This window comes from Thermobia domestica, chromosome 1 (assembly GCF_964235325.1).
Source record: "Thermobia domestica chromosome 1, izTheDome1.hap1.1, whole genome shotgun sequence".
Classification (NCBI taxonomy): Eukaryota; Metazoa; Arthropoda; class Insecta; order Zygentoma; family Lepismatidae; genus Thermobia; species Thermobia domestica.
In genome coordinates, this window is record NC_137454.1 from 206,506,006 (window position 1) to 206,521,846 (window position 15,841).

General features: G+C 36.4%; 1 protein-coding gene across 5 annotated transcripts in view; it reads left to right on the forward strand.

Annotated features, from left to right (window-relative positions):
- Positions 1 to 15,841, forward strand: part of kl-2 (dynein heavy chain 2, axonemal kl-2) — a 564,598-nt gene that overhangs the window by 386,431 nt on the left and 162,326 nt on the right. For all 5 annotated transcript variants that reach the window (XR_014132735.1, XM_081769103.1, XM_081769086.1 and 2 more), the window contains one exon: positions 12,306 to 12,436. Coding sequence is in view for 4 of the 5 variants with exons in the window: in XM_081769103.1 (XP_081625229.1) it covers positions 12,306 to 12,436 (131 nt within the window). In the remaining variant the exon portion in view is untranslated. The remainder of the gene's footprint in view (positions 1 to 12,305; positions 12,437 to 15,841) is intronic.

Consider the following 15,841-nt stretch of genomic DNA (forward strand, 5'->3'; position numbering starts at 1 on the left):
ACTTTCTACTACAGCAATGCTATCGGGTGGAGCATCAACCATTTGTCTCTCACTCATTCTCTGATGCGGAAATATGGAGAGGACTGGTACAAACTGACCAGTAGCAATTATGTAGAACATCAACGTTATATTTCGACCTATTTCGCCCAACGTCAACTTGCTCACAACTCGTTTCCCTTTTTAACGTATCACTTTGGGATGATATGACGATACACCAGTCTCATCCACGGTCAATGTTTGTGATAGTGGAAAAGAATATTTCTCCATCAGTGTGCACTAATTCGAAAAGAACTTTGCAACTTCTTCCTTTTTAAAAGTTGTTCTTCTCAATATACTTGCAGACACAGGAGCTCTAAGAAACAAATCGGGGTGGTCATTTCATAAACTCGTACTAAACATCTTTCACAGAACTCTTTTTATCTTTGTTGAACCTGTGATTCATTTTCAGTTCTTTGGCTAAGTCAAACTAGCTTCAGATATTTTTTCGTGATAATGACATTAAGCGATCAGCTAACTGTTTCACATGGCATTTTCATACATATTGGGAAACGTATTTTCGAATTTCCTAACTTACGTGCAACACGTAATTTCATTCCTTGCTTTCACTGTGACAGTCTGTCTTGCACCAAATCTGTTTGTTTGAAGTGTCTACGTGCACTACTATCCGAGAAAAATGCCTGGGACGGGTGGTCTGATAGTAGGAATTCTACAACAAATAACAGACGTAGATGCCAAACCATAGAATTTAACGAAAAGTGTTTCCTGTAAAAGTTGTTTCTTTTTCAATAGTGCTTCCAAAGAAATCAAAATTGATATCACTTTCCATTTGAAATTTTGGAGTTGACCCCCATAGTAGTATTTCCGCTACGCCACTGGATATGGAAACACCACCATTTGATTCTTCACATACGATTTGGTAATTAAATTTGTAAGGACGTATCTTCGCCCTTACTGGTTTGCTGTAATAAGGTAAAAAAAGATTAAATATATTTTATACATATTTATATGTTTAATTAGTAAGACTATATATTTATAATCTATTAGGTCTGGCCAGACACACATATATATATATACATATATAAATTGTAGAGGATAACTTGTGTATAGAATTGTGTTCATAGTTTGTGCTTAATTTTTTTTTCTCTCTAACGTACTTTTTTCCTTTAGCTTTTAAATATTTGGTGGCTGCAAATTTTAGAATGGAATTACTAGAATCTCGGAGGGTTTGCCTACCCAAGCTGTTCTTTTTCGTTAGCGAAAATAAAAACCTAATAAAAAAAGAGAAAGTAACGCGTCCACCGACCATATAAAAGAAGACCCTCAGTCGTAATTTTTTAGAAGATGGTCAGGAGGGCTAAGTGATGTCCTTTTGAAATTCTCTGTCTTCTGGTAGGGAACTATCTAAATGATGATAGTTGGAGAGAGAAGTAATTTTCTCTGGGCCTAAGTGATGGCCGTAGAAATATTAATTTAAAACGAATTCATGTAGGGAACTATCTAAGTGATGATAGTTCCAGAGAGAAGTAATTTTCTCTGGGCCTAAGTGATGGCCGTAGAATATGTTGAAATAAATTCATGTAGGGAAGGCCTGAGTGATGGTCTATACAGAAGCGTTGATTTAACTGAGTTCTGAGATTCAAATGGCTAATATATTGAAGTATTAGATATTTTTTTTATTTAGGCCAGAGGAGACCAAAGTGATGGTGTTCTCTTTAAGGAAGTTAACCTTCTATGTTCACAAGTGGGTGTCATAGATGAAAGGTTTATCTTTTTTTTTTTTACTGACGGAAAGTTGTAGTCAGACTTTCTTGATAGAAGTAGGCAAATCGGTCGAAGCTTGTTCGAAGTGACGGACAGCGGGTTTCCGAGTAGAGTAAATTTGGGAATCTGTGGGCATCGATTAAGATATTTTCTAATCAAAAAGATACAAAGGTTAATAATTAGAAGGCTGAAAGAACTTCGATGACAGAATTTTGATTATTTGTACATATGTATATTTGCACTTTTATTCTAAAAATAAATTAATATCAATTCTACAAGTGTTATATATTATATATATATATGTCTCAGAGCAAAAACCTACCACCTTAGTTTGATAGATAAAAATTAGATTTCAGCTAAAACCTTCGGTTGTAGGAGAAGAAGAGGATTAAGACAATTTATTTTATTATTAAAGGTAAGATAAGAGTAAATGCTTTATGAGAGAAGCATTATACTTAATTATGTAGTGGCCTGTTACATGCTATGCATTTGAGGTTATGGAGAAGAACAGGTTAAACCACTAACATAAATGGGGGCTCGTAGCCGGAATTGAACAGCAGACATAGAATTGCATAGATATTTGAAAAGCTCTTATCGTAACCTTTATGCTACTGAGATCTGGTAGGTTTAAAAGAGGAAAGATGGAAAATTCTATAAGTTTAGACGAACTCAAGAGTGCTTTGGGTTTAGCACCGGAAACTGAAACTAGCGTTGACAGTCTATTAGAAGAAATAAGAAAATTAAAAACTAGAAATCATGAAAGTAGAAGTGAAGAACAGTGTAATTGCAGGAAAGTAGAAAATCTTATAGATATTAAGTTATCTACTCCGACATTTTCTGGTACAAAAAATGAATGCCCGTTTGAGTTTTTGGATGCGGTAGATGAATTTGTAAAACAGAAAAAAATAAGTGAAAAGGACGTTCTGGATCAGGTTCTTCCGAAAATATTGTTAGAGGAAACGGGACGCTGGTACAAATTCCGTAGACCTTTCGATAACTACGCGAGTTTTAAACACAGTTTTCTGCAGGAACATTTTTCTTTTGAGTACAATCAGGAAATAGAAACACAGATTGTTAAGAAAATACAAAATCCTGATGAATCTTTGGCAAAATTCATCAGAGATATGGCAACACTGTTCTCACGCCTAAGAAATCCGCCGACAGAGAAAGAGCAAATAACTAAGATAATATCAAAATCGCATCCTAAATTCAGACAATTTCTTCATGGAAAGGAATTTGAGTCCTTGAAGAAATTAGAGATGGAATCTTTACAGATTCAGTCTTATTTATTAGGAGAGTACAATTATTTGCAGCAGGCTAAAACAGTGAATATCACGGCTTCTCATTCAGTGGCGGCAATTACAGAAAGAGAGGAAACAGACTCTTTGAATACGTCCCAAGTTGCTGTTTCAGCGTTGGATCCGGCAAAATTTAATAGAAACAAAAAAGAGCACGTTCAAAATAATAGCGTACGGGAAGAGAAAAAGAGAATTCAATGTTACTTTTGCCGTAAATTTAATCACAAAAGTTTTGAATGTTCTGAAAAGAAAAAGCAGGAAAGATCGAAAAACACAGTATCAGCTTCTGTGTTGGACGGGAGGAATCCTGTTAAGAAAGAAATCCAACCCTATTTGTATGGATATTTCTATCGGGCTAAGAAATTTTTATATCTGGACAGTGGTAGTTTTATCTCATTAGTTAGCAAGTCTGTTGCTAACCAATGGAGGAGGAGAGGGGCTACTTTTGAGAAAAAAGAGCTAGAAATTTCTCTAGCGAGCGGCCACACGAAGAGTATAGGTATCATAACACCTTCTTTCTGCGTGAAAAAGGGTAGATTTAGACATAGCTTCTACGTTCTTCAGGACATAAATATTCCGATCATATGTGGGGCAGATCTGATAAAGAAAATGGGGATTTCATTACATTTGAGAGAGGGTGGTTGGAGGTTCCAAAATGAGCATAAGATCACTCCGTTTGCCCAACCCAATGAAGCTGACGACCTCGACAATACAAACACTTGTAGGTCAACAACTAGAAATAGAAGAATGAAGGCAAGCAACGCCAGGGGGTCTGTTTTCCCCAGTAACCTCACCCGGGAAGAAGAAAAGGAGAGGTCATTCACACAAGGCTATACAAAAAAGGTCCGAGGATCAGGTCGGAAGAGCACCAAAAACAAAGTGGCAACTATTGCAAAAAACGGGGACACGAACCGTCTTCTAAGAAGACGGTAATTCGTAAACAATTGAGGGAACCTCTGGTTAGATGTCGTATTCTTGGGTTCGAAGAAGTTATGTACCTAGACGTTGGGAGCAGTATTTCTTGTATTAGCCCTCAGATAGCTGAAAAGTGGAAGAAGAGAGGGGGAAAAATAAAAAAGAATTCTTTTGAAATCCTGTTAGCTTCTGGTTCTACGAAGACCAACGGTTCCATGACAGTAAATGTACACTTTTATGGTAATACTGTTCGACAAACATTTCACATAGTCCCCAACCTGATAAAATCTGTCCTTGTTGGTAGATCTTTTATTGCAAAAGCGGGCTTGTCAATACATTTAAAATCAAATGGTTGGAGCATAGACAATGGAGAAACACTTGTTTGTTTATTTGATTCCCCGGAAACAGTAAAGAAAGAAACAGAGAGTGAAGTACACCTCATTGAAGAAAATAAAACAGATGATATTGAGACAATGATCAATAAAGTTAATTTAGAACCTACTTTAATGAAGCAGTTCAGGGAAATTGTTTATAAATATAAAGATGTATTTTCTGAAAAACCAGGGTTGACGGATGTTATTCAACACTCCATTACATTAAAAGATACAAGACCATTTTATTCAAAGTTACGGCCTTTATCTGAGGAAAAAAGGAGAATTATGTCCAAATTGTTGGACGAGATGGAAGAACAAGGAATTATAGAAAAAACAATATCTTCTAATTATATTAGCTGTCCTATATTACATAGAAAGAAATGTGGCAAGTTTAAATTAGTTCTTGATGCCCGTAGGTTAAATTTAGCCACGCAGAAGGAACCGACGAATATTCCGGGACTTTTTGAAGCATTAAGCTATTTAGGAAATCGAAAATATTTTCTTAAGTTAGATTTAACTTATGCATATGCAAATATTATGATATCCCCAGAGAGCCGTCAGTATACATCATTCATAACTCACAAAGGAGTGTTCCGCTATGTCCGAGGAGTTTATGGATTGTCGGGAATGCCTAGTACTCTAAATAAACTAATGCAGATAGTTCTAGGTGAACTATATTACACGAAAGTAATTGCTTTTTACGACGATTTGGTAATTTCTACTGAAACCAAAGAAGAAATGTTACAAATCTTGCAGGATGTACTGGAAAGATTCAAGAAAGCGAATTTAACTGTCAGTCCATCGAAGGCATTATTTTTTGCAGAACAAATGGAATTTTTAGGATTCCAAGTAAAGCAGGGATACTTGTCTTGTACTGAAGAGAAAAAGAAGATGGCTCAGCAGATACAGAGGCCGAAAACGAGAAAGCAATTACAATCATTGCTTGGATATTTTTCTTATTTTCGTCAGAATATAAGAAACATGGCTAAAATAACGGCATGCTTGAGTGATTTACTAAAGCAAAATAATCGTTTTAAGTGGGAAGAGAAACACGAAAATGCACTACAGGAACTAAAATCAGCTCTGATAAATGATAAGAAATTGTTAATTCCTAGGATAGGGGAGGAATTTTATTTATTTGTAGACTCTTCAGCTGTTAGTTCTGGCTATGTCCTCGCACAGAAGAATGAGGAAGGAAAGCTTTGCGTAGTGGCGTATGGGTCAAAGAAATTAACACCGTCACAGCAAGTTTATAGTACAACAAGGAGAGAGTTACTAGGGATTCTGCTAGCAGTAGAGAGATTTGAATTGTATCTGATACATTCACCGAGAATAATCATTTATACTGATCATGAGGCATTACTTACAATGCTTAAGTCTTATAAGCTATCTGCTACTTTAACAAGATGGATGGCTAGAATTTCTAGATTTCCAGTTATTTTGAAGTACAAAAAAGGAGCTAAATTGTACGTAGACTATCTCTCAAGAATTGAAAGTGGACACACAGAGCCTATGGAATTTGAAGGTTCAGAAGTTGCCAATGAACAATATCCACTGGAATCCGAAAATGATACAGGATACTTCAAAATAGAAGATAAGGATGGTTCCCTCGTGAACTACGATGATTTTAGAAAAGAAGAGAATTTATTTATTGATCTTGAATTTAGTAGAAGAATGAAAAACTTCAAACAGGGAATTAAACAGAAAGGGAAAATGCAAGAACACAGATTTAGTGGAAATATCGACATTAAGCCCGAGGACAAGATTAGTATGCTATCAGAGCTACCATTCTGTTTGGCTGTAGATGGCAGCACAGACAAAAAATGTGGGAGTGAAGAAGACCAAGAAAATTATACAGAAGAAATTTTAGTTGACAGCAAAGCAATTAGAGAACTTCAAGAAGGGGATGAAGTCTTATCACAATTAATTTGCTTTTTGGAGAATGATGTTTCAAGTTTCAGCAAAGCAAAGAGAAAGAAACTTAAACTCCTAGCGAGAACAGCATTCATTGCAAAAAACAGAATTTTGATGAAAACTGTTAAAATCAGAGGTTTAAATCGAGATGTCATTTGGCTTCCTACTAAGTTGAGAGCTGTGGTATGTGATGTAACCCATAATAAGAAATATTCTGGGCACCCAAATTTCAAGGATACTCTTTTGAGAATAAGAAAGAAATATTATTGGAAGACGATGTTCAAAGACATTAAACAATTCTCACAAGCATGCGTCGCTTGTAGTATCTTTAAAGACGCTGGAAAGGTAAAATACGGATTTATGTCTAGCACACTCGTGGAGAAGGCAGGTCAATGTGCGTATATTGATGCCCTAGGGCCATTAATTAGATCAAGTACAGGGGGACACGTTTTTTGTATAGTAATCCTTGATGCTTTCACTCGATTAGTAAAATTTTTTCCTCTTAGGAAAGTAACATCAAAGACAGTAGCTGATTGTCTAATAAAATTTTTTTGTGACAATTCCTTCTATCAGTTTGTCATTTCTGATAATCATGCTGTATTTACAAGTAGACTGTGGAAGGAAACATTAGAGTTGCTTAGAACAAAAGCTGTGTATATTTCAGCTTATAGAGCTTGTGCTAATAAAAGCGAACTTTGGGTTAAGCAAATCAAAACAAGTATTTCTATATACAGCGAAAAACACAGCGACTGGTCGAAAGATATAAAATTATTAGAATTTGCTTTGAACTCGAAAACTTGTTCGGCGACTGGCTTTTCCCCGTTTCAATTGACTTTTGGCAGGGAGGTTCAATTTCCTTACAATATGTCTGAGACCAGTGAAGGAGTACATGAGGTCATTCAACATGATTACTTAAAATCGGTAGACGAGCTTAAAAAGAAATTGAAGTCGGCCTGGGACTCTGCTAATTTAACGCAAAGGAAGAAGCATGAAGCCTCAAAGAAATTTTACAACAAGGGTCGAAAACAACATCATTTCAAAACAGGACAAAAGGCCTGGATCAAGGCAGTGCGTCTGTCTTGTGCACCCAAAAACATTTCTGCCGCGATGTTACCAAAATATTTAGGTCCCTATTTATTGGAGAAACAGTTAGCCATGAACACATTTTTAGCCAAAAACATATTTACCGGCAAGATCATAAAAGTTAATGCCGACCAAATGAAACCGTTTTGGAAACCTCCGTCTTTCAGCGAACATCTTCCGGAGCAGAGAGAAGATTTTGTTATGAGAACGCCGGAAATGAAGGGGAGGGGGAAGAAAGACCCTAAAATAAAACTTCCTTTTTCGGAGAGGAAAAAATAGCCGATGAGGAAGGTTATATACATATAATTCCTATTGTACGATCTTGACAAACAAAATTGGAAAAAATTAGAGAATCTTTAGTTTTGTATTAGACAATCTAGTGTGAAGACCTATAGTACACTCTTAGAGATGAACTCAATGTTCAAAAAACCATTTCCGAAGCAGAGATCGGTCTATGCTTCTTGTAGACCTAGAGAAGACAACCCGTACGAACTAGCCTTGCTTCTGCACGTCGATAATGAAAAGGCAGAAAGGGGTAGGAAAAGGAAATTTAACCAAATTTCTGAACGAAATGGCTACGATCCAAAGAACTGCACCCTTGCAGAGCTGAGATTAATTAAAAAAGAAGAAATCATGGAGGTACATTCCATGCCAGGAACATCCACCAAGAGTCAACCGTGGGTTGAAGATGATGACCAGGATGTGCTGTCTATTTTCGCAGATGACATCAATTTTGATGGACTTCCACTGACTCCCGGGAAATTCTTAGAGGAGGAAAAACCCCCGGAAGACAAGAAAAGTGCTGCGAGAAAACTCCACTTCTAATCCAGAACTTAGTTTCAGTGTTTAGTGAAAACTGTGGTGTTTGTGTTTTTTTTTCTTTTTCTTTTTAAAAAAAAAAAAAACAGTTCGAGACTTTTAGACTAGGCTAAAATAAGCCTTTTAAAAAATGAAATTAATATCTTGTGTGTGTGTTTTGTGATATTAAAAATAAAAAAGGGTGTAGTGAAAAAATCTTAAGAAAGACAGTTAGAGACAGTGAACTTTCAAAGAATAAGTGATATATTCAATTTTTTTTTTTTTTTTTTTGTTTGTCCGGGGCTATGTAAGGACGTATCTTCGCCCTTACTGGTTTGCTGTAATAAGGTAAAAAAAGATTAAATATATTTTATACATATTTATATGTTTAATTAGTAAGACTATATATTTATAATCTATTAGGTCTGGCCAGACACACACATATATATATACATATATAAATTGTAGAGGATAACTTGTGTATAGAATTGTGTTCATAGTTTGTGCTTAATTTTTTTTTTCTCTCTAACGTACTTTTTTCCTTTAGCTTTTAAATATTTGGTGGCTGCAAATTTTAGAATGGAATTACTAGAATCTCGGAGGGTTTGCCTACCCAAGCTGTTCTTTTTCGTTAGCGAAAATAAAAACCTAATAAAAAAAGAGAAAGTAACGCGTCCACCGACCATATAAAAGAAGACCCTCAGTCGTAATTTTTTAGAAGATGGTCAGGAGGGCTAAGTGATGTCCTTTTGAAATTCTCTGTCTTCTGGTAGGGAACTATCTAAATGATGATAGTTGGAGAGAGAAGTAATTTTCTCTGGGCCTAAGTGATGGCCGTAGAAATATTAATTTAAAACGAATTCATGTAGGGAACTATCTAAGTGATGATAGTTGCAGAGAGAAGTAATTTTCTCTGGGCCTAAGTGATGGCCGTAGAATATGTTGAAATAAATTCATGTAGGGAAGGCCTGAGTGATGGTCTATACAGAAGCGTTGATTTAACTGAGTTCTGAGATTCAAATGGCTAATATATTGAAGTATTAGATATTTTTTTTATTTAGGCCAGAGGAGACCAAAGTGATGGTGTTCTCTTTAAGGAAGTTAACCTTCTATGTTCACAAGTGGGTGTCATAGATGAAAGGTTAATCTTTTTTTTTTTACTGACGGAAAGTTGTAGTCAGACTTTCTTGATAGAAGTAGGCAAATCGGTCGAAGCTTGTTCGAAGTGACGGACAGCGGGTTTCCGAGTAGAGTAAATTTGGGAATCTGTGGGCATCGATTAAGATATTTTCTAATCAAAAAGATACAAAGGTTAATAATTAGAAGGCTGAAAGAACTTCGATGACAGAATTTTGATTATTTGTACATATGTATATTTGCACTTTTATTCTAAAAATAAATTAATATCAATTCTACAAGTGTTATATATTATATATATATATGTCTCAGAGCAAAAACCTACCACCTTAGTTTGATAGATAAAAATTAGATTTCAGCTAAAACCTTCGGTTGTAGGAGAAGAAGAGGATTAAGACAATTTATTTTATTATTAAAGGTAAGATAAGAGTAAATGCTTTATGAGAGAAGCATTATACTTAATTATGTAGTGGCCTGTTACATGCTATGCATTTGAGGTTATGGAGAAGAACAGGTTAAACCACTAACAAATTTTTTGTTTGAAATGTCTACGTGCAATACGAGCTGAGAAAAATTCGTGGAACGGGTGGTCTGATAATAGCAATTATACAACAAACAACAGATGTAGATGACAAACCGTAGAATTTAACGAAAAGTGAAGTTTTTCTTTTTCAATAGTGACTTCAAAGAAATCAAAATTGATACTACTTTCCATTTGAAATTTTGGAGTTGACTCCCCGTAGTAGTATTCCCGTTACGCCACTGGATATGGAAGCATCACCATTTGATTCTTCACATACAATTTGGTAATTCGATTTTGTGTTTGAAATGTCTGCGTGCACTACGAGCCGAGAAAATTTCTGGGACGGGTGGTCTGATACACCCTGTATATATATATTCTTCCCTGGCTGAAAGCAAAAGTGTATTAAGTATATATATATATACGTGTATGAAGTATAAGGTATATTGCAAAATGATACGAACGATCCAAATATGTGACATAACTTTAATAAACGCATGTCACGGATAGAATACATGATATGTAGAGATGCACAAGGAGGATATGTATACAGACCATGGATAGTTCACTCATTTACACGGCTAACCAAATTGAAAACAAAAATCAACCAAAACAAAACAATAATAAATGTTGCAAAATGATACGAACGCAATATAAAAGCCAATCCTAATAGCCAATAAATGAGCCGCTTCGTAACACCAACTTGAACACTCGACGAAACATGCTGTCTACCAGCGTTTGTAGCAGAGTCAAATCAATTTGATTCCATGAAGCGATGATGGCATCCCGCAACTCACGAACATTCTTGTACTGGGTACCGTTGGCGTACACTGAGCGACACAATATTCTCCATAGATTTTCCATCGGGTGTATGTCTGGGGAATTGGAAGGCCAATCAAGAACAATCACACCTTTGTTCCGAAACCAATCCCTGGTAGTTCCAGCAACATGCATAGTGGCATTGTCCTGTTGGAAAATCCATTCGGGACCAGCAATTTACGCCACAAATGGCAACAAATTGTCTGCAAGTGTTGTTTGGTAGGTGGTTGATGTCATACGAGATGTAGGAAATGCGGGTTTGTTGTACCATAATAACCAAAGCCTCCCCACACCTTTACCGACTGTCCTCCTTGCTGTCCCTTAGAGAACATCTGTTCCTCCTTCCGCAGATCATGCCAATAGTATCGCCAGCCATCAGGACCATACAAATTAAATTTCTTTTCGTCACTGAAGATGACACGACGCCAGTTCTGCTTCCAGGTCACATGTGTCTTGGCCCAATTCAAACGTCACTCCTTGTGCTGCACGGTGAGTCGGGGCTGTTGCTTGCACTTCTTATATCGGAGATAATTGCAGCGTTTCACAGCTCTTGATAAGGTAGATTTATGTACACAAATATTAGAGTCTCGTGCCAACTGTGTAAGGGATATTTCACCTCAACTTAGCTTTCGAACAACCTGTCATTCCTGTTGTGGCGTTAGTTTACGCGGCCTACCTGATGATTTCTTTACTCCATACCGCATCCCAGGTTTAAGAAAATTGTTCACGACACAACCTCACTCCGCCCAATTCGATGTGCAGTTTCATTAACAGATACACCTTCTTCTTTATATGCTACTATTTGCCCCTTTTCGCAATCAGATAACACTTTGCCACGGCCCATTATGCTTCTCTTACTCGCCACCTCACCCAGACGTCCTCGCTGTAGTACACTACCTTGTACTTCTATCACTTGTCTGTTATACATCTCGTCTTCTCGTCCAACGCCCTCTATGTTCGTAGCAGCGACCTAGCTATGTGTTGTTACGCTAAACGTGTCTACGTTCGTATCATTTTGCAACACTTCTCTTGAGCTGTTTTTTTCATTTTCGTTTCACCCTGTCGTCGATACGCGTCTATTTCTACAATACCTGTTATCGCGTATCATAAATACGACACTGTGTCATTCACCCACAGTTTTATTTTTCGTTTCCTTTCCGATCATATAATATGACGATATCTTGTATCGTTCGTATCATTTTGCAACGCACCTTATATATATATATATATATATATATATATATATATATATATATATATATATATATATATATAAAATATACGTAAATAGAGGTATACGAGAAAGAGTTGAGTTAACCCCCTCTATTTTGAATGAAGACTTTGTTTTTTGTTTTTTTAAAGAAATTGCCAAATTAACTAAACATGACTCGGTTGATACACTGATACAAATCCTGTGTTCCTATATATTATGATTTGTGATTCATATGTTCCGTCCTCAATAATGTGTGTGTGTTCATGAATCGCAAGTAGCGCAATTCATACATTAAAAAGTGGTTTATATATCTATATATTTTTAACGTAAATAATAAATGTTGTACTAAAATAGGCTACATCTTTATAATATTTTTTGTTAATTTTCTGTATTCGATAAACTACAAACAACGCAAGTATTTGCTGTGTTTATCAAGTTAAACAAAATGATTTATAATTACTTACTTGATGTAGATTTCTGGAATCAAAGCGAACGGCCATAGGAATGTCAGCAAGTAAACTGAGAAATGGTTTATGGAAACTGGATGATACAAGAGAGAAGGTTCAAATAATGGGTGAAGAGCTTGCAGAGGCTCAGATTAAAGGTACGTAATAAGACCAAACTTAATTTGAATGCTGTTATACAAAAAGACAGGGTGCACAATGACCATCGAAAGTTCTTACCCACCCCTATGTATACTGTGGAGTGAATTGGCTGATTTCATTATGGTTTTCGGTAACGTAGAGATAAGTAGGTTCTTCCATTGTTCAATTTGTTCTTAATAATTCAATGTGGTTAAGATACTTTATGTAAAAGTGTCTGTCTGTGTCCCTCTTTCTCTCTCTTTTAACTAATCAAATTCTGCAGGTGCTTATTAAATTTATGTATGTGTTAGAATTCTTACATAGATCTGACTCAGAGAACAAACCATACATGTCAGAGCTGAAGAACATATCTGAGGTTCAGGACATATTTGTTTCTAGTGTAATATACAATTACATTCACAATTTCAAAACTATTCACAATTATATACATTAACACTGGCGACTATACATTTCTTCTTCGTGTACGTATATATTCTTCGTGCATATATCATTTCGTCTTGTTGTTTGTAATCAGTAAGTTGCCCATATATAGCAATGATACTTATTATAGTGCGAAATTTTTATTTATTTGGTCTAGGAATTAATTCGTGCGGTTGGTACGCACACATTGAAGCTGTAGTACAAACACAAAATACATAAATACCTTAAGAAAAATATTGTCCATCGCTAGCCACCACTTTCGCCCATCTGTCAGGCAATGTACGGATTCCGTGGCGAAAGAAGTCCTCATCCTTGGAAGCGATCCAGTCAGAGACCCATGTTTCGATATCTTCTGAAGAAGTAAACCGCTGTCCAATCAAATCGTTGTTCATGCAATCGAACAAGTAGTAGTCCGAAGGAGCAACGTCTGGTGAATACGGCGGGTGGGGTAAAACTTCCCATCCGACATTTTCTAAATAGGTTTTGACCGGTTTTGCGACATGTGGGCGAGCGTTATCATGTTGAACAATAAGTTTATCATGTCTGTTCTCCCATTCTGGTCGTGTTCTGGCCAGAGCTTGCTTCAAACGCATTAATTGTCGTCGATAACGTTCTCCATTCACAGTTTCACCCGGTTGCAGCAGCTCATAGTACACCACACCTTTCATATCCCACCATATGCACAGCATAACCTTTGCACAGTGAATATCTCGTTTTGGTTGTGATGGACCTGGTTCACCTGGTTTCACCCAGGCCTTTTTTCGTTTAGGGTTCTCGTAATGGATCCACTTCTCATCACCCGTAATAATTCGATGCACAAACCCCTTTCTGCTCTGTCGTTGAAGCAGCAATTCGCAAATGGTTTTTCGTCTTTCAACGTCTCTGTCTTTCAATTCATGTGGAACCCAATGTGACATCTTTTGAATCATTCCCATGGCTTTCAAGCGTTTGGAGACTGTTGTTTGATGAACGCCTAATGCTGCTGCAAGTTGTTCCTGCGTTTGACACGAATCCTGCTCGAGCAATGCTGTCAATTCTTCGTCTTGAATTTTTTTGGCTGTACCGCAAAAAGGTCCTCCTGTTACAGGACAACGCTAAACCCCACGTGGCTAGGATGAGCCGGGCACCATTCTGCGTCTTGGATGGGAAACACTATTGCATCCGCCATACTGCCCGGATATTGCACCGTCTGATTATCACCTATTCCATTTCTTGGACAATCACCTTAGAGAATACCAGTTCAAATCCCCAGTTGAAGTGCAAAATACACTTGATGTCTTTTTCGCTTCACGTCCGATCAAGTTCTACCACGATGAAATCCATGGCCTTCCAGAACGTTGGCAGAAGGTCATCGATGGGGACAATTTTTTATCTGCCAGATACGTCTTATGTGACATATCTATGTTCAAAGTTGGTGGGTGAACAAGCGACAGAACTTTCTTGGTTACCGTTATAACACTAACTAATAGCACTACCATTACTACCAACCAGTCATACAGTGTACCAAACTAAAGGAAAATAACACAAAACATTAGCGATTACAGACGCCTACCTTATTACATACATATATTACATTTTTAACTTATCGCTGGTGGAGATTTCTGTTTTCCAGATCAATTTTGTAGAAAACTTAACGAAACATTTTCAAGTTCATCTGAACACAAATTTCGTCCGTCACAAGTTCTGTTGACATTCTGTTTCCATCATCCGATCATAAAGCTTTAATTACAGTACACATTAATATGAGTATTAATTTGCATGTGTATTACTAACTTGTATTTCGAGAATATTGCATTATTTTGATCTAATTTACCATATCTATTTTCTCGAATGCACTCCGTAATTTACAATAATTATTACTGTCCTTCGTATCGTGTTGAATCTATAGATATCAAAACAAAGAATACGTTGTACAATTTATTTCCATAGAAACTAAAGTTTCATCACCATCTTTGTCATATCATTAAATGAAAACATTGTTGGTGTTGCTCGATAATACAAATATAACAATGAAAAGAATTTAAACCTAGCCTTTCCTTACAATAAAAAATATCTTTTTTCTACATAATTAACAACAAAGTATACAACAACAACAGTATACAGCAACAGTATATAACAACATATATTATAAGGAATAAATGATATAAATAATTTTTATAGATAATTTAATATTCAATCTCGTAAATTAAGTTCGTTCGTAATCCGGGCGGCGTCCAGAGATCTAGAGCACTCAAGCGCCAATTTAGCAGGTGATGCACTCTATTCCATACTTTGATCTCTGTGGTTCTTCCGTCCAACGAACGCGCACGTACTGTCAAGCGGATTAGAAGTAGGCCAACCAAATTAAGATCCATTCTATAAAATCTGGTTGTCACATTTTCGTAGAGTGACCAGAATACACTATCATGGAATGTACATCCCGATGTCTGTGGCAGTGGTCATTTTCCGATATTCACTACAGGCTACCTGTTTCCAATCTGTATTATATTTCACGTTTTAACTTAAAGCGTACTGCTTAGTAAACATTTCGGGAGCTCAGTGCGTTTACCCTTCTGATGAGCCCTGTGTAGTTGATTTTTAGATCTATTCAAGCAGACTGTTACAGATGGTGCCCGTGGTTCCATTCCAAAATGCAGAGATGGTCCGCAGACATCCGTTAGGCTATCCTAGTTCACCCTACTCTTGCCACCTTTAATCGTCAACTCACTGCTGAAAAATCTCTTTTGTTTCGGATCCTGTGTGCTCGTGCCCGTTATGTTATTAATCTTTGTTTAGAAGTTCCTGATTTGAATTTCTTGTATTTAAATGATTGCTTTCTTACATGTTAACAACATGTGAAACATAGCTAACATAATGGCTCATAAATATTAGTTAATCTTAACAAAATGTGCCAGATGGTGTCTGTATTCAAGTAGGTGAAACATACACTTGTAATATGCTAATACAATATCCTAAAATCTAGTATATTAAAATTAGTCTATTAT